At 49.3% G+C, this 21686-nt stretch overlaps 1 protein-coding gene across 3 annotated transcripts in view; it reads left to right on the top strand.

The window, feature by feature from the left end:
- Positions 1 to 21094, top strand: part of ST8SIA5 (ST8 alpha-N-acetyl-neuraminide alpha-2,8-sialyltransferase 5) — a 98200-nt gene extending 77106 nt beyond the window's left edge. For all 3 annotated transcript variants that reach the window (XM_003924690.4, XM_074383519.1, XM_003924689.4), the window contains one exon: positions 89 to 21094. In XM_003924690.4, the coding sequence (XP_003924739.1) occupies positions 89 to 557 (469 nt within the window). In that variant the 3' untranslated portion in view covers positions 558 to 21094. The remainder of the gene's footprint in view (positions 1 to 88) is intronic.
- The last annotated feature ends 592 nt before the right edge of the window (positions 21095 to 21686 follow it).

Genomic DNA, 21686 nt, shown 5'->3' on the forward strand with positions numbered 1-21686 from the left:
GCAAAGCCCCAGGGTGCACGGGTGGGGAAGCGAGGGGCCTGGGAGCATGGAGAAGTGGGCACTCACCTCTCACGCGCACCCTGCGCAGGTTTCACAAGCTGGAGAAGTGGCGGCGGCCATTCTACCGCGTGCTGCAGGTGTACGAGAACGCGTCGGTGCTGCTGCCCGCCTTCTACAACACGCGCAACACCGACGTGTCCATCCGTGTCAAGTACGTGCTGGACGACTTCGAGTCCCCGCAGGCCGTCTACTACTTCCACCCGCAGTACCTGGTCAACGTGTCGCGCTACTGGCTCAGCCTGGGGGTGCGTGCCAAGCGCATCAGCACTGGCCTCATCCTGGCCACCGCGGCGCTGGAGCTCTGTGAGGAGGTGCACCTGTTCGGCTTCTGGGCCTTCCCCATGAACCCCTCGGGCCTCTACATCACCCACCACTACTATGACAATGTCAAGCCTCGTCCCGGCTTCCACGCCATGCCCTCCGAGATTTTCAACTTCCTGCACCTGCACAGCCGAGGCATCCTTCGCGTGCACACAGGCACCTGCAGCTGCTGTTGATGGCGGCCTGCCAGGCTGCCCAGCAAATGGCACATCCTCTCCTGCCGTCCCTCCTGGTGGAACTCGGAGCCCTGAGCCAGGCAGTGTGGGAGCCTGGCGTTCAGGCTGTCACTTTCTCCATAGTTCAGCTTTGTACTTGGATCCTGGGGTGGGGAGGCAGGGTTAGGTACCGGGGCAGAGTCAGCTCTCGGCCTCCTGGCTTGGCCCCCAAGGGTGCCTCCACCCAGTGCCTCCACCTGCCCTGGCTAGCATGCTGCTGGGCCACACCCCAAGACCAGGGGCCCTGGGGACTGCAAGTGAATCAAGCACATTTCCACAAACTATTGCCATCCGAGAGAGAGCACTGCAGGCCCCTGTTGCAGTGGAAGGAAGGCCCTACAGAGAATGGAACTGAGGGAGGAGACGGGACACTTCACAGGACACTTGAGCACAGTTGAGATTTTATTTACACTTTTGGTTCCTGAGTTTTATATCGAAGACTTAGCTATGAACTTCTATCTAAATCTCAGAGCTTAGGGGCCAACCCAGCGACTAGACCTTCCAGTGAAGAAAGCGTATCTCAAGAGCTCCAGGGACTTACCAGCCAAGCCACCCTGCCCGACAGGTTCTTCCGTGACACCTAGAGACCTAATACAAGGCAAGACCTGTGTCGTGTCTTAGCTGAGACATCATCATCTGAGAAGTGCTACACCACCCTTTCAAACACATCCTTGGACACACATGCAGGCTTGGTGCCTCCAGGTTCAATCCTGCGTTAGCTCTTTTGATGAGAAGGAAATAAACCAGACCAGCCACTTGCACTATGGCTTCCAAGCCAATGTTATTGACTCAATAAGTGCTTAGCAAATTGGCTTCCTCTTCTGTCTCCCTATTTTGAGCTCCATTTAAACCAGGAGTTATTTATAAAGACCTCTTACGTCTCCGAATCCTGCAGAATCCTGCTGTACCGTGTTCCTCAGTTGGAACCGTAGGCTCTGGGCTGGAAAGCACTGGCATGTGAGGTGGTGAGCTTAGCAGAGAGAAGCGAATTGTGGCCTTTGACACCAGCATCACTGAGGTTTCTGCTATGAAGGCGTGATTTCCCACAATGGACCCCGGGGCCTGGGCTTGGGGCAGTCAGCTGGGCTTAGGCAGAGAGGGGTTCACATGTCATTTCTCATTTGACATTAATTCCCTTTGCTTGTCCCTGTGGTGTTTTCACCATAAATGGGACTGTGTCTAAGAGACACTGTTGGTGAACTGCCTTAGAACTTAGCTTTGTGGAAACTTCGGATGTTAGTGCTGGGGGGAGGACCAGCCCACCTGCCTGACGACCTGCCTCCCTCCCTCCTTGCCTTTCTCCCCCACTTCCTTCCACCTTTCTTCCTTCCCTTAAACAGTTCTGGAAAGCCTATTCTGCTTTGGTCTGTGGTTGGATTTAGAAAGACATGAGGATAAACAAAGGCATTATCTGTGTCTTCTGGGGGTACAGGGCCAAGAGATACGTGCTGGGTGCTCTGGGAGGGTGAGGAGCTATGAGAATATAGCAGGGAGTGGGACCTGGCCGCCAGGCCGAGCCAGTCAGGGACAGAGGAGAGCGCAGGCTTTATCCCAGGCCTCCGGGCTCCTGATCCAGGGCTCCGTTCTTGGCCAAACCTTTCTGTCTTGGCTTGTGCTTCCTGTGGGTAGGTTGTTGTGGAGCCTGTGCCTTGTACATAATACTGTTCTCGATGCTGACTCTCACCTGCAGTTTGAGCTCTGGTCCTGGTTGGGAAAACCTCAGGCAGCTCCAAGCCTCAATCTGCTGGTCAGGAACGTGGGGGAGTAGCCCAGGGGATGAAATGAGCCCAAACGCCCGCTAAACCAGGAAGAACTGCAAAAGGCAGCGGATGCTTATTACTTTCTTGAGCTCTGCCTATTTCTCCTAGGGAAGAAACTTCTGAGAAAGATTCCAGTTAACTGAGACTTCTAGCCACTGCATGGTTAATTGAACCCAGTTCTTGAAACCATGGAATGTAAAAACTGGAAGGGTCTTGAAGACCCTTTTGTCCCACGTAGGGAAACAGACCCAGAGCCGAGATGTGACCTGGGTCAAGTCCTGCCTGAGGCTCTGCTGAGTACCTGCTTCGGACAGAGGCCTCTGCTGGCAGCCCGGTGGGTACTGCTTATGTTCCACATGGGCAGCGTTTGGGGGAGGCGCCTTGGTGACACAGGCATCAGAGTTCCCACAGCCGAGGGTGTTCCAGGCTGGAATCTGCCCCAGCCAGGGCCCACGTAGGAGCTGGGGATTGGAGCATCAGGATCCAGCCCACAGAGGAGTTGGGACACCTGGCTGCTGGCAATATTCCTGCCTGTGGGTCTTAGGGCCAGTCCTTCCTCTCCCTCAATGTCTCAGTTTCCTCATCTCTACAACTAGAAGCTTTGTAAAAATCTTTAGGGTCCGTACAATCTCCTTATTTTGAGGGGACTTTCATGATGAATGGATCTAAGCCATAAGTAATATTTCTTATTATAATAGCTAGCATTTATCATGCTCTCATTCTGTTCCAGGCCTTACGTTAAGCACTTTCCCTATATTATTGCCTGTCATCATCATGAGACCCCCTTTGGGTAAGGAGTCTCCCATTGTACAGATGAGGAGACCGAGGCTCAGAGCAATTCAGGGACTTGCCCGTGGTCAGGCATCTAATGGAGGGAACTGCACCCAGATCTGTAGAGCCCGTAAGTCTGTGCTCCAAACCTCTGTCTTAGCTTCCCAGGCAGACACCAGAACAAGAGGGGTCCTGACCAAGATGCCCCTGCAGGATGGTATGGGACCCAGCTCCAGGGACAAATGCTCTGGGGGGCTGTCATCGTCCGGGACATGTCTGTGCTTGCAGGTGCCTCTCCCTAACTCTGCCTCCTGCAGCAGTAGTGACTTACCTGCAGTGGCATTGGAGGGGAATGGAGGCCATCTTCACATTTTTAAGGTGAGGAGAGACTCCCAGCAGCACATGTTAAGTGACAACATGATGACTTGCCCAGGGCTACATGGCCAGCGTGTGGCTCACCTGGGACTCACCAGTCTCCTGACTTTCAGGCTACAGTCTTTCCCCTGCAGCCAGTGTTTATAAGAAAAACATTTTTTCAAAGGCTCAGAGAGACCCGGTGTTGACTCCGGAAGCCCTCTGCCATGTTCTTCCACAGCCCTGTCACCACCCCACCATGCAGTGCAGACTACCCATTAAATTATTATTTAAGGGAAATCGATTCCCGGTAAACAAAACAACCATCATGTCTTCCTTTGTGCAAAACCCACGGCTCCAGGCTTGAAAGGCAGCAAAAACAAGTAAATGACTCAGTGCTTAGCCAAGCACAGAGAAAGGTGGCTCAAGGTCAGCGGCAGCCTCTGAGACCGTTTCAGCAATGCTGCTGCGGCAGCTCTGCCCACTAATCACCTGGTGCCCAGAGACAGCATGTGCTCATCGCCCTCGACTTTGCCGAGAAGGGGAGGAAGCAGAGCAGGCCTGGGAACAACTGAGGCAGAGCAGAGTGCTGGTTCAGATGGTAATTCATCAATTCAGTGAGTGAACTGGTGAATAAATTAAATTTATTGAGTGCTCATGTTGTGCCAGGCATGGTGCTAGGTGCTGGGGAACTAGTGATGAACAAAACGTAGTCTCCACCCTCTGGGAGTTTGTGCTCTGGTGTATGTGTGTGTGCAGATGGTAAATGAAGAATCCCACAAACATACATGGGAGCTGGTTGTGCTGAACACTGTTGAATCCAGGCTCGGGACAGGAGGAGATGACCAGAGTTGATTCTGAATTCTGAAGGTTGCCAGTATAAAACGTGTAACCAGCAAAGCAGTGGAGACTTCTCAGATATCACCCTTGACACCCGTGTAACATTTGACAAGGTTGGCCTCTCTGGTCTTTTTTGTTTGTTTGAGATAGAGTCTCACTCTGTCACCCAGGCTGGAATGCGGTAATGTAAACACAGCTCACTGTAGCCTCGACACCTGGGCTCAAGCGATCCTCCCACCTCAGCCTCCCAAGTAGCTAGGACCACATACATGTGCCATTACTCCCAGCTAATTAAAAAAAAAAATCCTTTTTTTTTTTTTTTTTTTTTTTGTAGAAATGGGGCTTTGCTGTGTTGACCAGGCTAGTCTCGAACTCCTGGGCTCAAGCAATCCTCCTGCCTTGGCCTCCCAAAGTGCTGGGATTACAGGTGTGGGCCACTGTGCCCAGTCTCTCTGGTCTTTCTAAAATCTTCTCCTCTTCTGTTTTCTAACTATTCTTCCCTGACTTTCCTCCTGTTTGTCTGAATGCTTCTCAGGTTCCTTTGTTGATTCATCTTCCATAAAGCTTCCTCAGGGTTCTCTTCTCTTCCTAGGAGCATTCCTGCAGAAATCTTATCTATTCACCGCCTTCAGTATCTCTTGCTCTGGCATCTTAACCCCTCTACCTGCATTCTCCCTAGGAGCATTGGAAGCATGCTCACTGAGGCCTCCCGAGTGTCTGTGTCTGCACAGCCTCTCAAACCTCAACATGTCCTCAACTGGTCGAGTTAGAAGAACAATCTGAACTCAGAGTCTCCTTCCACTACTTCATAGCTGTTTGGAGCTCCTGATGCCCCTGAAGGCTCTGGACTCATCATCTGAAATGAGGACAGGCCCACCAGCCTCCACAACTGTTGCAAAGCTAAGTGAAATAGTGTTGCATGATGCCTAGTGCAGTGCCCTGCACAAACTAGACACTAGCAAGCACAGGCTGCCTCAGCCCAAAACTTGGATCATCCTTGCCTCTTCCTTCTCCTTTATTCTTTATGTCTATTTATTCATCATATCTTGTTAATTCCACTCGTAAACATCCCTTTAATTCATTCCCTCCCTGCATCCCCTCTGTCACTGCCCTAACCCAGACCTTTCTGACTGATCTTTCTGCTTTCAGATAATTACCTTCCAGAAATACCTTTTGTGGGGCCCATTGCCTCCCTGTACCATAAACTTCAGGTTCTTTACCAAATCTTGCAGGCAACGCCCCAAGCTGGCTTACTCCCTTTCCTAGAGATCCTTCTGCCACTTCCCTGCCCCACCCCGTACTATTGTAGGTGCCTTTGCACATTGTACAGACACCTGGAATGGCCCTCACACTCCTAAGCTCCTCTCTCTTTCTATCTGGCCACTTTTGCAGAAGTCAGGTAATGGCCCCCTGCATCCTCCCCTCTAGAGACCTGGGCTGGGCACTGTCTCCTCTGTGCTGCTGCTGCAACCGTCACCGACTCCATTAGGACGTCCTTCCAGTGCACAGCATAAGGGCCCCTGTGTCCTTGATAGAAGGTCTATCTTCTCCCCAAGGGAAGACACGATGTCTAAGCTCATTTTGTACTGCCAACACTGGCAGAAAACCACATGCTGTGGCCACTCAACACTGTAGTGTTTACTACAGTAATGAGGTCTCTGGGTCCTGGTGGGCTCCAGCAGTTCAGGAGACCCTGCTAATAAACTGAGTAACACCTTCAGCTGAGGAGAGTCCTCTATTGATTTTTTTACCTAGCACATTCCAGGAAGGCAAAGACTCTTCCTGCCTGTCCAGGGGCGCTCAGGGCTCAGGAGGCTGAAATGTGTGTCTAGGGGGCTTGTTGGCTCGGCTGGCCGCCTTTTGTTTTCCCTCATTATAATCTTGCTCATCTGCTTTTTGCTGGCTAACCAATCCTTTTTCCTCTAGTTTAAACGAAAGAAGGGAAAGACAGTTTCTGTGTTTCTTCTTCTCTACTTCTTCCCTTCCTCCAAGCCACACAAACATGTCAGGATCTTACATTGCTGTGGCTGAGGCGCAGCCTGGGAGGCAGTGTACAAGGGATTTATCAATGGTGTTTCAAAAGCTAGAGGAACATGCCGAATGCTTTGGCTGGGAAACAGGTGAGCTGAGTTTTGCAGTGTCTGCTCCGGATGCCCAGGGGGAGGCCAGGAGCAGAGGTTGTTTCCTGGAGGAGAAAAGGTGCTGCTGCTCTGAGCTCGACACACACCCTGACCTAGTCTCCTACCTGTAACCAGGGCACTCTCTGGGAAGAGGCTAACTGTGGCTCAGGGGTCAAGTGAGGCCAGGTGAGGGGTGCACTGGTGGCCAGGGTGTGCCTTGCGCTATTCTTTAGAGGTCTAGTCAAACAAGGCCAATCTGTGGAGGCTGATTACATCCTACAGGGCATCCTAATAAACCCGTGTGATCTTCAAAGGGTAAACCAGACCTACAGTCCCCTCTCTGAAGGTCACACGGGTTTATTAGGATGCCCTGTGGGATGGCCTTCTGGTGGCCTGCATCCGAATCACCTGGGTGCTTGTTAAAACTATGGGCTGAGAACCTGGGGAGAGGTGGTGCCTGGGAATCAGCATGTGTGAGGCCCCTATCTGTTCCTGAGCATACAACTGCTTGTGGTTCAGAAGTTGCCACCAGTTGAGTGGCCACATATGGCTTGAAAATCAGACTGGAGCCTTGAGTACGAAAAGAAAGAAAAGAAGAATTTGGCATACAATCCAACTTCTGCCTTTCCTATATATACAAATATAATATATAACCCATTATGAACCTAGTAACAAAAATCAAGGGCTCAGGACTCTGTAAGATTTACAAAATTGGTTTTGCTTTAACACGAACAAAGATTTCTTTTTCATTTGTAATTATGGTAAAATACACATAACATAAAATTTACCATCTTGATCATTTTTAAGTGTACAGTTCAGTAACGATAAACACATTCCATTGTTGAAAATTCTGTTTCTGGAAAGCTTCTCATCTTGCAAAACAAAACCTTCAAACCCATTAAATGACAAGTCTTCCCTTCCCCCTTCCCCAGGCCCTAGCAACTATCCATTCTACTTTCTCTCTCTATGAATTGTACAGCTCTAGGTCCCTCAGCTAAGTAGAATAGTATAATGTTTGTCTTTTTGATGACTGGCTTATTTCACATAGCAAAGTATAGCAATGGCTTCTTAAGGATGAAGAATCACGTAGGTACAAGCAGCTCTCAGATGATAGTAACTATTTTGCGTGTCCCTAGGGCAGAAATTTTTGTTTTTGTTTTTATTTTTCCCTTGGGCAGTTGTTCCGGGCTGGTGGTCAGCCCCTGGCTTCCCGAGACCTTAGCTCCCTTGCTGAGAGGGAGTGAAGACCTGGCCTTGCTCTGTCACCTGGTCTCCACTGTCCCAGCCAGCATGTCCTGAGAGACAAGAGCCTTGCTGATCTTTTAAAAGTCTTTAGATTTTTCCTCTGCCCTGTCTCTTCTGAGAACATTTTTTTTTTCCCCAAGGAAAAAGAAAATAATAGAAAACAAAACAAAACACATACATTTCCATGACTTAGCTGTTGGTCAAAAAGCCAGAACCCAGTGACTCTCTCTTCAGTCGGGAAATGGTTCCCCTGGCAACAAATCTCTCATTTCCTTCAACTAAATGATCTGCTTAGCTTTGGGGTAAAAGTTTTATTTTCTCTAGAATTGCCATTCGCAACCTTGTGTGCACATAGGAATCACCTGGAAGTCTTTATAAAATAATCCCCAAGCCATGTCCTCACCTTCCCAGAATCGGACTTGGCAGGCCTGGAGGTAGGGCCTGGCATCCTTATTTTCTAAGATCTCACTAAGTGAGTCTCTCTCACGTGGCTGGGAATCATTACCCTAAGGCAGGCGGTTTTTGCCTTGGTGCTCACTGTAGTCCTCTGAAGGGCTTTAAGAAATACTCATGGGACTCCACCCCTTGACATTCTGAGTCAGGTGGTCTGAGATGTGACCTGAGTATTAGGTTTTCACAAATTCTCCAGATGTTTCTAATATGCAGCCAGCCTTAAGAACCACTATTCTAGGTCAGCAGTTCTCAAATTGGAGCTCATTGATTATGGGCCCTATCTCAGAGTCTCATTTGATGAGGTCAGGGTGGAGCCTCTCTAACAAGTTCCCAGGTGGTGCTGATGGCAGTCCGGGGACTGCGCTTGGAGGCTCATCCTTTAACTAGATTGGCCCTGTTCTGCTGCCCTGTTCTTTTTCCTGGTTGGGGGTTGGTGGACCACTTCCTTCTCCCAGTCTGAGTCAAGCCTGAGACTTCTTAAAGGTACCAGTTTTTCTTTTTAAGAACATTTTAACATTTAGATAAATATGATGAAATATTTTTAAAGCAAAGTAACACGGATTTCTTCTCCCAGGGCTAGGAGCCTCAGAATCTGCCTGAATTAAGAATTTATCTGTGCCTAAGATTAGGATGCATTTTGAGATCTGAGCGAAGGGGTTGGTGGGGCTGGAGTAATGGGTTCAGCCTGTGCCTGGGTGAGGGTTACCTTGTGACTGGTGCTGGGTAGGGTCTGAGTGCCACACTTGGCCCTCTAGTGTGGGGAGGACCTGTCTGGCCTACCTGTGTGAAAACCTGGCTTTCTGATGCAGGCCCAGCCCTCTGCCCACCTCCACATCTGTGCACAAACACGGAAGGCGGTGCTGCGGAAACAGCACCGGGACTGCCGTGAGCTCAGGGGCTAGGGTTCGCGTCTCACTTCTTTCTGCATTTCCTTTTCTGTCATACTTTGGAACAGGCTTGAGCTGAAACCAGAGAATGAGTACCTGGTTTCTGCCTCAACCTATTCTCCCTCCTCCAAAGATGCCCCCAGCAACGGGGGCAACTTCAACCCCCGCTGACAGCTCAGATTTCCACACTCAGCCGTAAAGTTGCCAAGAACTTCTGAAGATCTCAAAGACTTATTAAAGGTGGAAACGGTTATTGATTTACTGAAGCAGGGTGAAAACACAACTCACTTCCTAGGATTGAACCCCAAAAATTCACTCAGCCCCCAGGTAACTGAGGACTCAGTTGAAGGAAAATAATTTTGAGCCTCTGAAATAGATGCTATAAAGCTGTATATCAAAGGCTGACCATTTTGCTAACATCATATATCTCATGGCATTCACTTTGATTTTAAATTTAGCTCTAGTGAACTTGGTTGGTTTCTAGTAACAAAGGAAACTAGGAGAATGATGACAAGCGCTAGATAAAGCAAGAAGTGGCAACTAATAGCCTAAATCGTGATGGCATTAAGAAGACCAAAACTAGTTGTTCAACAACAGTTTGTATTTTTTTAAAAAAACTATATTAAGGATAAGAAAATATGGCCGGGCATGGTGGCTAACATCTGTAATCCCAGCATTTTGGGAGGCTGAGGTGGGAGATCACTTGAGCTCAGGAGCTGACGACCAGCCTGGACAACATGGCGAAACCCCGTCTCAACAAAGAATACAAAAGCACGCCTGTAGTCAGTCCCAGCTACTCAAGAGGCTGAGGTGGGAGACTGGCTTGCGCCCAGGAGGCAGAGGCTGCTGTGGGCTGAGATCACGCCGCTGCACTCCAGCCTGGGTGACAGAGCCAGATCCTGTCTCAAAATAATAATTTAAAAAGACCAAAACTAAACACATAGCTTAGAAACCATCAAGTAGCCTGAGGTCGTTGGTCGTTTAGTGGGGAAGAGAGGGAGAATATGTTGTAATAATCCAAAGAGCCACACGGTTGCTCGATTCACCCTGTGACACCCAGGACATGCAGAGGTACAAAAACGTTCCAACAGTGTTCAATACATTGTCTAAGAAGGCAGGGAGGCATTTTATCCACTTTAGAATTATTTCCATCCCCAAACACTTAAAATGCATTCACAAAAGTCTTGGTGCTTCAAAGACAAACTCTCAGTGACCCTGAAGCTCATGTAAATGAAACAGTTCATGATCTAATGATGCAGGGTAAGTGAGATGGGTAAACTCACTCTTTAGAACTTAACGTTTTCTCCCTGACATTGAAGACTCTCCTGCTACCTCTCTCCTAAGAAAACAGGACAGTGGCGAGGGTGGGTGGTGGGGGGACAAGTCCCTTCCACTTTCCCACCTCCAAGGGACTTTGCAGCCTGGGTGGTGGTATGGCTGGTCATCCTGTCTCTCCACCTCTGATTCTGCTTGAGCTGTCCTTATTGTGTGGGGCAGGAAGGTCAGCTAGGGCTGTGCTGGCTCTGTAGTGACTCCGGCCTGGGTGCTTTTTGGTGAATTTAAGAATATGACCATTTTTGGGGTGGAAATTTACACTCCTACTCTCTCCACACCTTCACCATCCATTTTCTTGCTGGACTTCGCTGCACTCCTGTGAGGAGGACAGGGCAGAGAGTAGCAGACCTCCTTGCCAAGGCCCAGAAAGATGGCGTGGTGTGCCCAGGGCACCCGTGGTGGGTGGCGGACAACTCCCGTTGGGTGCTCAGGGCACCTGTGGACACTTTTTTCTCCCCTCTGAAGTTGTTAGGCTGATTTGGAGTCTGCTCCAGGCCTGGGCTTCACCCTGGCCTCATGCCCTGTCCAGTGCCTATGTGGAGCAGCCTGTTCTGTGTTTATTCCTCTTTGGGGGCCAAGCTCAGGGCACCCAGAACCAGCAGCCTTGGGTGGCTGGACCTAGTGGGACAGAAGGGAGGCAGTTGTATCTGGCAGAGTCACCCAAGGCCACAGGCCTGAGCAAAGCGGGAGAGTGGGTGAACTGGGGGCAGGGCCCATGGTGCTGGCCCCCTGCTACTCCGACCATATGGGAGGCATCTGGGGGGCTCCCAAGTGGCAGCTCCTGCCAGACCCTCCCCAGGCTCCTGAGCCTGTTCTCCTATACTTGCCTCCAGTGGGACATCGGGCCATCACTGAGGCTGGCTTCTGGGCAAGTCCCTCTGCTCAAGGTCGCTTTGTGGGGTAGCTGGTCCCCCCGGGGGCTCCCATGCTCTGCACAATTAAGGGATGTGGCAGGGGCTTGGTGGCCTGCAGCTTCCCTTTCTGGACCCAACTAGCCTCCCATCAGAGCACCAGAACTCTTCTTCAATACAGTATTGTTTGAACTTTGAAATATATGCGTATGTCTAGTATTTTCTTAGAAATTAACACTTCATCTCAATAGGCATACAATGGATTATTCAGTGGTACAGTTTGGAGCCAATACCCTGCCACCTCCCTCCCCAGATGAAGCCAGGACAGATGCTGGAGTCAGCAGGGCAGCTGTGGAAACGAGTGCCCGTGGCTGGAGCCAGGTGCTGGTCGCTGTACCTGGGTGTGGCTTCAGCCCAGGCTTGGTGTCAGTTTCCTGGCTGCCCTGCCCAGGAGCCCACAGGAAGGCAGGCTGGGTCTTTCCCTGAGGGGCTGGTACATCAGCTTATTTCAGAGTGGCCTCCTACAGGTGAAGACAAAGTGGCCCCATGGCATCCCTCTGTTCCTCGGCCCCTTCTCTCCCTTGCTTTTCTCTCAAAGAGCCAAGTCACACTGCACCATGCTCCATGGAGCCTTTCCTGATGGAGAAGAGAAGGGAGGCCGAGATGTCCTTTGCTGGGGTGTGGAGAAGCACCATCTATACGAAAAGCCCCTTGCTTGCTCTGCTGATTTTCTCCCTCCCCTGGCCCTGTAGAGAAAGGCTGAGCCATTCAAAGTGGAGACACGGGACTGCAGGCCTGATGTTATTTTTATGCAAATTTTGTCCTGGGAGCAGCGGTTCATACAAACTCCTGCAGCATAATTCTAGCTTGTGTGTGGCTGTCCTTGAGTAGTGGTTCTGAAGTGACGACTGTGATGCTATGCATAACAACATAATCAGGGTACTTTGTATCTGCCACTGTGTTTGAAAGACCCTCAGTTTCTATCTAATAAAATCAGTCAAACGGTTCATCTAGCAAAGACTCTTTGGCTATAGCTCTGTGTGTGTGTGTGTGTGTGTGTGTGCGCGCGCGTGTGTGTGTGTTTGTGTGTGTGTTTCTGGGGACTGGGCTGCAAGGGGCCGACAGCAGCACAGCCTACTGTGGGGAACGGCCAGATATTGTGAAGAGCCCGTGGCCACCCTGGGCACACCTTTGGGCAGTGTCGGGGGCACTCGAGAATCAGGAGACCTGTGGGTGGCTGGCAGGAGTAGCCATCTGAACCAGGGAGTAAGTGGGCTCACCAGAGGGGCTCAGAGCCCAGATTAAGATCCAGCTGAGTGGCATGCTGAATTGACAGTGTACGAAGGTGTACAATGACAGGGAGAGGGGACTCTGGAGGAGGGAGGGCCCCTGAGGGCTGGAGCTGCCTGGGAAAGGTGGGTTTGAGATGCACTCGTTACTGGAAGCAGAAGATCCCATGGCTATGCAGACTTGCCTTTCTCGAAGCAAAGCGGCTCTGTCAAGGTCAAAGTCACACTGAGGGCATCTGAGCACTAATTACCCATCTGTAAAGAAAAAAAAAACTTCGTTCAATGCCAATTTCCTTGAGCGTATTTAAGACAGAATTGTATCAAAAGTTTTTTGCATTTATGCACAAAATGCCTGGCTTGAGCCTGTCTGCCCCATGAAATGTAGTTAACATTGCTTGGAGTCCCCAGCTCTGCATCTTGGAAAAGCCCAAAGCCTTCTCCATGATTTCTGCAAATTCCCAGGGGCCGGTGTTTCCATGACCCCACTGCCTTCAGACTCCTGCTTTTGGGCATGTTCCTGCACTGTATTTATTGATCATCTAGGTATTAGATGCCACCCTTTCCTTGATATCTGTGATTGTGTAGTGTGTCTGAGAGTGTGGTGGGAAGCAGTGGGAAAGGGATTGAGGCCACTCCAAACATCCTGAAAAGGAGACAGCCCAGCTACTGGCCGAGTTTCCGGTGCGGACACTGCTCGTGACCTTGGCCTTAGCCTACCTCTCTGGCCTCTCTCTTCTTGGCCTTCCTTTTCTCATCTCTCCATCTCCCCATTTCTCTTTGGAGCTGTTGAATCATTCTCTGTTTGCTCGGTCTCCTGCTGAGCCTGGGTCTCCGCTCACCTTCCACCTCCCAAAGATATTTTCTCAAAGAGGACCATTTTCTCTCTAAGATGAATTTTGGTGACAGCTGTAAGATGTTTAAATGCTTCATTATGACAATTGTAAAATGTCAGACACTCAAGCAAACAATAATGGCACATAAGGATACTATTGGAGGGTCATCCCTAAGACCTGTGAATTGCCCTTTTTTTTTTTTTTTTTTTTTTTTTTTTTGAGATAGGGTCTTGCTCTGATATTGAGTCTGGAGTGCAGTGGCACTATCTTGCTTCACTGCAACCTCTGCCTCCTGGGCTCAGGTGATCCTTCCACCTCAGCTTCCTGAGTAGCTGAGACCATGGGTGTGCTAATATCCAGCTAATTTTTCTATTTTTATTGGAGAGGAGATTTTGCCATGTTGCCCAGGCTGGTCTCAAACTCCTGGGCTCAAGCGATTCTTCCACCTTGGCCTCCCAAAGTGCTGGGATTATAGGTGTGAGCCACTGCGCCTGGCCTGTCTTCTGTATATCATAGTAAGAAAAAGAGCTGGCAAACAGGGAAATGGAATTTCAATAAATATTCTTGAATGAATGAATGAATGTATGAACAAGCTGAAGATTAAAGGTCATGTAGTTTAGTTAATAAATATTTACTGAATGCATATTATTTGTCACTTCATTCGTCATTCAACAAATATTTTTGAACCCCTGCTTTAGGCCAAGCTACTTGAGTATTTGAGAATACAAGAGCATGCAAATGCACATTCAATCACTGCATTCATGGAACATAGTGTCTGGCCAGAGAAATATAGGTAATAAACAACCTCACTGCTAAATGTTTCATTATAAACCATACTACAAAGGAACATGCAGGTGCTATGAAAGGCTCAGACAGGTAGCCCCGGAGTGAGATTGAGCACCAAAGCAGGCTCCCCGGGAGAGGCAGGGTTACCTAGGTGGAATTGTGGAGGATACAGTTCCAGGTGGGAGAGAGCTTGGAACCCTCACGGAAGGCCAGCATGCTTTTTCCCGGAAAAGGAGGGGGGACATGGTGGGAGATAAAGTTGGAGAGCTGGACAGAGGTGAGACCCTGTGGGGAAAGGCAGCCCCATAACCGATATTCATTTCGATTCTAAGAGAATCAGCTAGTCCCTGAAGGATCATAAGGAGAAAGAGGACACGATCAGATTGACACTGAGAAAGCTCCCCGCTGGCTGCAGCATGAGATGTGAAGCTGCTGGGGCCCAGAGTGCTTAAAGGGAGGCCATTTAGGAGGCTGCTGCTGGTGGTGAGGACCAGGGCAATGGTTGATGTGGGATGGAGTGAAGGGGACAGGCCTGAGAGCTCCCAAGAAGCCAAAGGAATAAGCAGGTCAGTGACAGATGATGGGGGTGGGGGAGGATGACACTTTTCAGCAGGAGCACAGAAGTCTAAGACATCAGCCCCACTGGAGAATGGGATTGCTTGCTGGAGGAGAGAGATCAGCAAGTGTAACCAGACATGAAGTGAGAGTTTTAAACAAGGCACCTAGCTGCGATGATGTCGCTGTGTAAAGGAGGCTCTAGACCACATATGGAGCTTTCAGACAAATCAGCTGAAAACCAGTTAAATGGTTCTTAGGCCCTTCTTGAAGACTAAGGATGTAAAAAAGATGACGACAGACGGCTGATAGAATCATTGATTTTTTATTTTATATATTTTTTGGGACAGCGTCTTGCTCTGTCACCCAGGCTGAGGTGCCGTGACACCATCATGGCTTACAGCAGCCTTGGCCTCCCAGTCTCAAGAAAGTCTCCCATCTCAGCCTCCTGAGTAGCTTGGCTAATTTTTTTAAAAAATTTTTTGTAAAGATAGGGTCTCACTCTGTTTCCCAGGTTGGTCTTGAGCTCCTGGGCTCAAGTGATCCTTCTTTCTCAGACTCCCAAAGTGCTGGGATTACAGATGTAAGCCACTGCACCTGACCCTCATTGATTTTTAAAAAGGATTTCATGGAGAAAACTGGGATAGGAACCCCATCTCCAAGACAGAGGGTTGGGGCTCAGTGCTTCCTCCTGACTCCAGGCTTAACAAGAAGGGCTCCCACAGGGCCACCCAGAGAATTTGCTGTGGATTCCCCCAGTTGGGTCCCAGAGCACTGGAGCTGGAGCACAACTCTGGCCTAAGGAGCTGCAGGGGCCCAGAGCAGCAGAGCTGGGCTGATGGAAGGTCAAAGCAGGATCTATCCTGGTGGCGGGGATGTGTGCTCAAAAGGGCAGCCAGAGGTCTTTCGAAAGGGTAAGGGACCTTGGCAATGGGAGCATGTGGGGTATAGTTCTGGGCAGACGTGGAGGTGGGGTCGGGAGAGGCTCATGTCAGGGAATCCTGGTCAGAGGGAAGCCTGGGAATAAACTCACAAGACTTCCTACAGAAGAGTTGGCTTTAAACACGCGTAAGGACCACAGGAATACATACAGTCTTCTCATGAGAGTGACTCAATCCTGCAGTGGGGATGGCTGGGGCACCTGTCAGAACCTGTAACTACTAGGAGGAAGAGGAGGTCAGCAGGACAGAAGGTGAATGGCCCCTTCCCTAAGCAGCAGCTGAGTTGCCAGGCCTGGCTGAGGAAGAGATGTAGAAAAGGCTGAGTTTCATGAACATCCAGCGTGGGCTCCTACAGGCTCTATACAGTTCTAATTGCTGACTTGAGACAATGTTCATCACTTATAGGGTCTGTAAAACTTTTTTTTTGAGATTGAGTCTCGCTCTGTCACCCAAGCTGGAGTGTAATGGCACAATCTCAGCTCACTGCAAACTTCACTTCCCGGGTTCAAGTGATGCTCCTGTCTCAGCCTCTCCAGTAGCTGGGATTACAGGCATGCACCACCACACCTGGCTAATTTTGTATTTTTAGTAGAGTTGGGGTTTCACCATGTTGATCAGGCTGTCTCAAACTCCCTACCTCCGGTGATGTGCCTGCCTCAGCCTCCCAAACTGCTAGGATTACAGGAGTGAGCCACTGTGTCTGGTTGAGGGTCTGCAAAACTTTTAAATGACCGGAAAGTGATCCACCAAACAGTCACAGATCTGTTCAAGATCTTATCTAGCGGCAAGGGAAGGACTGTTCTCACTAAGCAAAAATAAATGTGCTTTTTATCATATCCGAGAGTCCTGCTTGTTGGATGTACTGGGTACAGAAGTAATTATAAACAATGAGCTGTGTGCAACAACTGAGGTATGGGTGAAGGAGAGAGGAACTGAAGGAGTGGAGGAAGGTTTTACGGAAGTGACTGCTGGCTGGGCCTTGGATTGCATTTTGGAACTTGCCACTGAGGGAAGGCAAGGCATTACAAGCAGATGGATCTGAATCTGAACGTCAGCAAGAAATGAGTTTGAATGTGGTCAGACAGGGTGGGGTGGGGTGTAGGGGACAGACACAGCACCAGACTTTGGGGGGACTTTGCAAACAGAACTAAGGACTTGGTCATTCGTTTCCTGGAAGAGAGGGTAACAAGGAAATAATGTGTCCTCACATCAATTTTCTGGAGAAGTGATTCTGGCAGGTGTGCCATGGGAATTCCAGCCTGAGTGAGGTGGGAGTAATTTGCTGAGTGGCCAGTAGGGGCGTGATCTCAGTGAGAAAGGCAGGAGGAGAGGACTAAGGCAGTCGCACTGGGAAGAGAGAGGAGAGGTCCGATTCCAATGATGGGGTCTGTTTGCTTTTGGCAGTGAGGGGCCTGGCTGTGCTTTTGATCATAACAGTGAGGCCTGTCAGGAGAGGAGTGGGTTGGTGGAGATGGGGCAAGTTGGAGCCAGTGTGGTTAGAGAATGGGGTGAGGAGGTGAGAGCCTGCAGGCCTTGGGGACAGGTTAGGGTTGTCCTAAGGTCAGGGAAATCCACTGGAGTACATAAGCTGGGGAGTGACATGGTCTGATTTATATTTAATAAAATCTGCTTTGAGCAGAGTGGGTTGTTTGGAGGGAGACAGAAGTGGTTGAAGGGTCACTGTTCCAACACTCTGAGTAGCCAAACCCAGGGAGAAGGCTTGCCCAAAGTGGCTGTGGGAACTAACAGTGACCCAGAAAACCACCAGCCTCACAACACTGCATCACTCTCCTGCTTCCCGAGGAGGAGACATCAGAATCTCAAATTAAATCTCAAATCTCAAATTAAACTTCAATTTGAGACATCAGACTAGCTGACTGCCTTGAGAAATAAGGGGCACGTGGTGGGTGGGGAGCTGTGGTAGGAGCTGGAGCTGCCAGGACATGCATGTATGTTATTTGCGTTGATGTATGCTCATTATCACCATCTTCCCATTACGTATTTGTAATTCACTCATTCATTTACTTTTAAAGGCCACATTCCTTTTCTGCGAGGCACTGGAGGTACACAGACTTGCTTGGAAGAACTGAAATCTGAGGGAAAAAAAGTAGGCAATTGGGATAGAGCGAGTGGCCCCAGTACTTCAGCCCTCACTGTGTCCACACCCTCTGTCATGTACCTTTACAGCCCCTAAAATAGAGAGCACTTTCTTGCCCCTGGACTTGGCCATGTGTGTTGATCTGTTTATCCAAAGGGTGTCAGCAGATGTGATGTAAGTGAAAGGCCTCCCAAGTGCTTGTATTTCTAGGGTCACTCCTGTGCACTTCTACCATGGCCAGGGGAAAAGCTTACCCTGGGTGGCGGGTGCTCCTTCAGCCTGGCCCCAGAATGCAGCTGTTATAGGACCAACAGGTTCATATACCTACTGTGCAGTAACAAACCAATTACACCAAGGCAGCAGGCTTTGCAGCAGAGAAAGAGTTTAAGATCATAGGGCGCCAAGCAAGGAGATGGGAGGAGATCCTCAAATCCATCCCTCCAAGGAGTTCTGAGCTGGGGCTTTTAAGAGTATCATGGAGGGTTAGTCTTTGGTAAGTTGGCTTCTCCTGGTGTTCTTCAGATCAGCTGACATCAGTAGTTTCACTGATATGCAATACCTGAAAGAATATCTTCTATGAAAAGTTAAATCTTCATGTTTTATAATGTTCAGATTGTTGTCTACAGAGCAGTTAAGGGGAACTATGGTCTTGCAACAGGATCTACATGATTCTGAGGCAACAGGCAAGCAACCATGTGGAGTGGGTCAGAGAGCAAGCTGACTTACCAATGAATGCTGAATGTGTTGCAAGCTTGGTTTATTTTCATTTCCCCCCTCCCTTCTTTGCTGATTAATTTTATAACGTTTATAGGGATGGTTTCAAACTCACGTAGAGAAGAGCTGCCCTAACCGTGTTCAGCTGATCCTATAGCTTGAGGCAGACCTACCAGCTGAGCCCAGCATGTATATGTTAGCCCAACCATCCCCAGACATGTGAGAAGTAAAGCCATGCCACTGAGATTTGTATGCTTGCTTGTCGTGTGGCAATAGCTAGCTGACACAGAAATACACACAACAGCTCTTTAGTTCAGTGTGAACTAAAGCCTGCAGAAGGAAAGCGCCAGGCACGTGTAGAAAACGGGGGTTTCTTCAGTTTATCTACAGGATGGGTTTCATAAGGAGAAGGTTGGGCAGATTATAGAGGGCCTCCACTATCAGCTCAAGGGGATAGAATTTTATTAGTTTCATAGACATTTGTTATTTTGGTAATCCAGCATCTGAATCTCCTTCTAAAGTTTGAGAAGAGCACAGCTCCCAGCATAGCGGTTGGAAAGGCCAAACACTCACTTTCCCAGCCTCCTTTTCAGAGAGGCTGTGGGCACATGACTTAGGCTCAGCCAGTCAGATGCTCCAGCCCCAGACTGAATCTGCAGAAGGCAGCAGAGTTCATTCCGGTGAGGGCAGTACACACAAGCAGCGGCTGTGGTTCTAGCAGCAACAGCCAGTGCCGAAGCTTGTGGTGCACACTGTACATCCAGGCCCAGCATTGGTGGCAGTGGGGTACTCTCTGGACCAGTATGATTCTAGGCATCATTTCCAGGGTGTAGATCTCTGGGACATTCTGAGATCCACCTTCCATTGGCTTAAAAAAATAATGTTTCTACTTACACAAGCCATTGTTGGTTTCTGTTGCTTTTAATCCAGAATTCTGGCTGAGAAAATTCAATTGCAACAGGCTGGAAGCAGGGGTTTTTGAGCTGGAGAGGAACGTAACCAATGCCATCTAGCAGCAAGAGAATGTACTCCAAGAAGAAGGAGACACGTGTAACGAAATCATATTGCACATTTGGACGTGTCTGTGCACATGCAAATAGTCACGGGGATAAACAACCTCTCCCTATTATCATAGGCTTGGGGTCCCACCCAAGTAATCACCCTGTCTGTCCTTTGTGTTTTCATCATTATGCAAGAAATCGATGGGACTCCACGTCTCAGCTTTATTAATTAGGACTCCTCACCACCATTGCACAGTTCAGAGCTTTACGCTATGCCCACTGAGGCCTCCTCCTACCTCTCCACAAATCTAGACCTTGCCCTGCCTGGGATGAGAAGTGGGTCTGCAAAGCATGCTCTGAGCACCTGTTCACAGCCAATTATGTGCAGGATCCTCACACCAAAGAGCTGGGGTGGGAGTTGGGTCAATAGCCCGGCCTGCCCTGTGGACGTGACCCAGACAGGCCATCACATGGAGATGGAAAGGCAGCAGATAAGGCCACTTCAGAGAGACAGGGTGGAGCCCATGTACTGCTTCTGAGGCCAAGCAATGCCTCTTCATGCTTCCTTACAGACCATTCCCTCCCCCTAGTCCAGCCCCTGACAATCGCAGGCCTGTTTTTCTTTTGTTTTGTTTTGTTTTGAGACAAGGTTTTGCTCTGTTGCCCAGGTTGGAGTGCAATGGCATGATCACAGCTTACTGCGACCTCCACCTCCGGGGCTCAAGCGATCCTCCTGCCTCAGCCTCTTGAGTAGCTGGGACTACAGGTGTGTGCCACCAGGTTTTAAATTTTTTGTAGAGGTGGGATCTCCCTGTGTTACTGCGTCTAGTCTCAAACTCCTGGGCTCAAGTAATCCTCTTGCCTTGGTCTCCCAAAGTGCTGGGATTACAGGTGTGAGCCGCTGCACCCCACAGGCCTGTTTTCTGATCCTACAGTTTTACCTTTTAGAGAGTGTTACATCAATGTAATCATGCAGCATGTATTTTTTCTGACTACTGCCACCAAAGAAGTAGTACTTGAATATAAATTTTCTCAGCAAGGCAATTTACTTCTATAGAAGGGTGCATCTCACAGATGGAGCAATGGCGAATGCATATCTGGACAAGGGAGAAGAAGGGGTTCTTATTCCTGATGCAGCTAGCCCCTACTGCTGTGTCAGTCCCCTATTGGCTAGAGTTGGAATGCACAGTCTAAACTAATTCTGATTGGCTTTCACAGGGGTATGAGCTGGTGTGGGTAGTTTGGCAGAAAGGACAGTTACAGAACAGGTCAGAGCAGGTGCCAGGCGAACAGATGTGAACTACTGATTAGAACTGGTGGAAAATTTGTTTACCGAAACTATAGGCAAGGGGGTGCAGAGAACCAAGAAGTTAAACTTTAAAATGGAGAATTAAAGAATAACAGAGCTGAACATACTGATATACCGATTCTTTGACGAGAAACTTGGAGTTCACTATATCTAACACTGCGTTCCTGCACTTCATTAGCATAGTGCTTTCCAGATGCATCTATGCTGTAGCATGTTTCCATACTTCCTTCCTATAGTTGAGTAGTATTCCCTGGACAGATGGACCTCATTTTGTTTATCCACTGGCCAGGTGATGAACATCTGAGTTGTGTCCAGTTTTTGGTTATGAATAAAGCTTCCATGAACATTTACATACAGATCTTGTGTGGACATTCTTGTTCATTCCTTTTAGGTAAACACCAAGGAGTGGAGTTTCTGGGTTGCATGGGAAGTATTTGTTTTGCTTTCTTTTCCAAAGTGGCTGTGCCATTTTACACTCCCACTAGCAGTAGGAGAGTTCTGGCTGCTCACGACCCATCAACCCTTGGTATTTGCAATGGTTAATTTTTGGTTTCAACGTGACTGGATTAAGGATACCTGGAGAGCTGGTAAGGCATGATTTCTGGGTGTGTCCGTGAGGGTGCCTCTAGAGGAGACTGGCATGTGAGTCAGTGAACTGAATGGGGAAGACGTGCCCTCAATGTGGGCGGGCACCATTCAATTGGCTGGGGTCCCCGACAGAACAAAGAGGCACAGGAAAGGTGAATGTTTTCTGTCTGGAGCTGGGATACACTCCACCTGCCCTTGGGCATCAGAACTCCAGGTTCTTTGGTCTTTGGACTCTGGGGCTTGCCCCAGCACTCCGTCACCACCAAGTTGTCAGGGTTTTGACCCGGGACTGAGAATTACACCCCGGGTTTCCCAGGTTCCCAGGCCTTCAGACTTGGACTGGCCACACTACCAGCCTCC

This window comes from Saimiri boliviensis, chromosome 13 (genome assembly GCF_048565385.1).
Source record: "Saimiri boliviensis isolate mSaiBol1 chromosome 13, mSaiBol1.pri, whole genome shotgun sequence".
In the NCBI taxonomy this organism is placed as follows: domain Eukaryota; kingdom Metazoa; phylum Chordata; class Mammalia; order Primates; family Cebidae; genus Saimiri; species Saimiri boliviensis.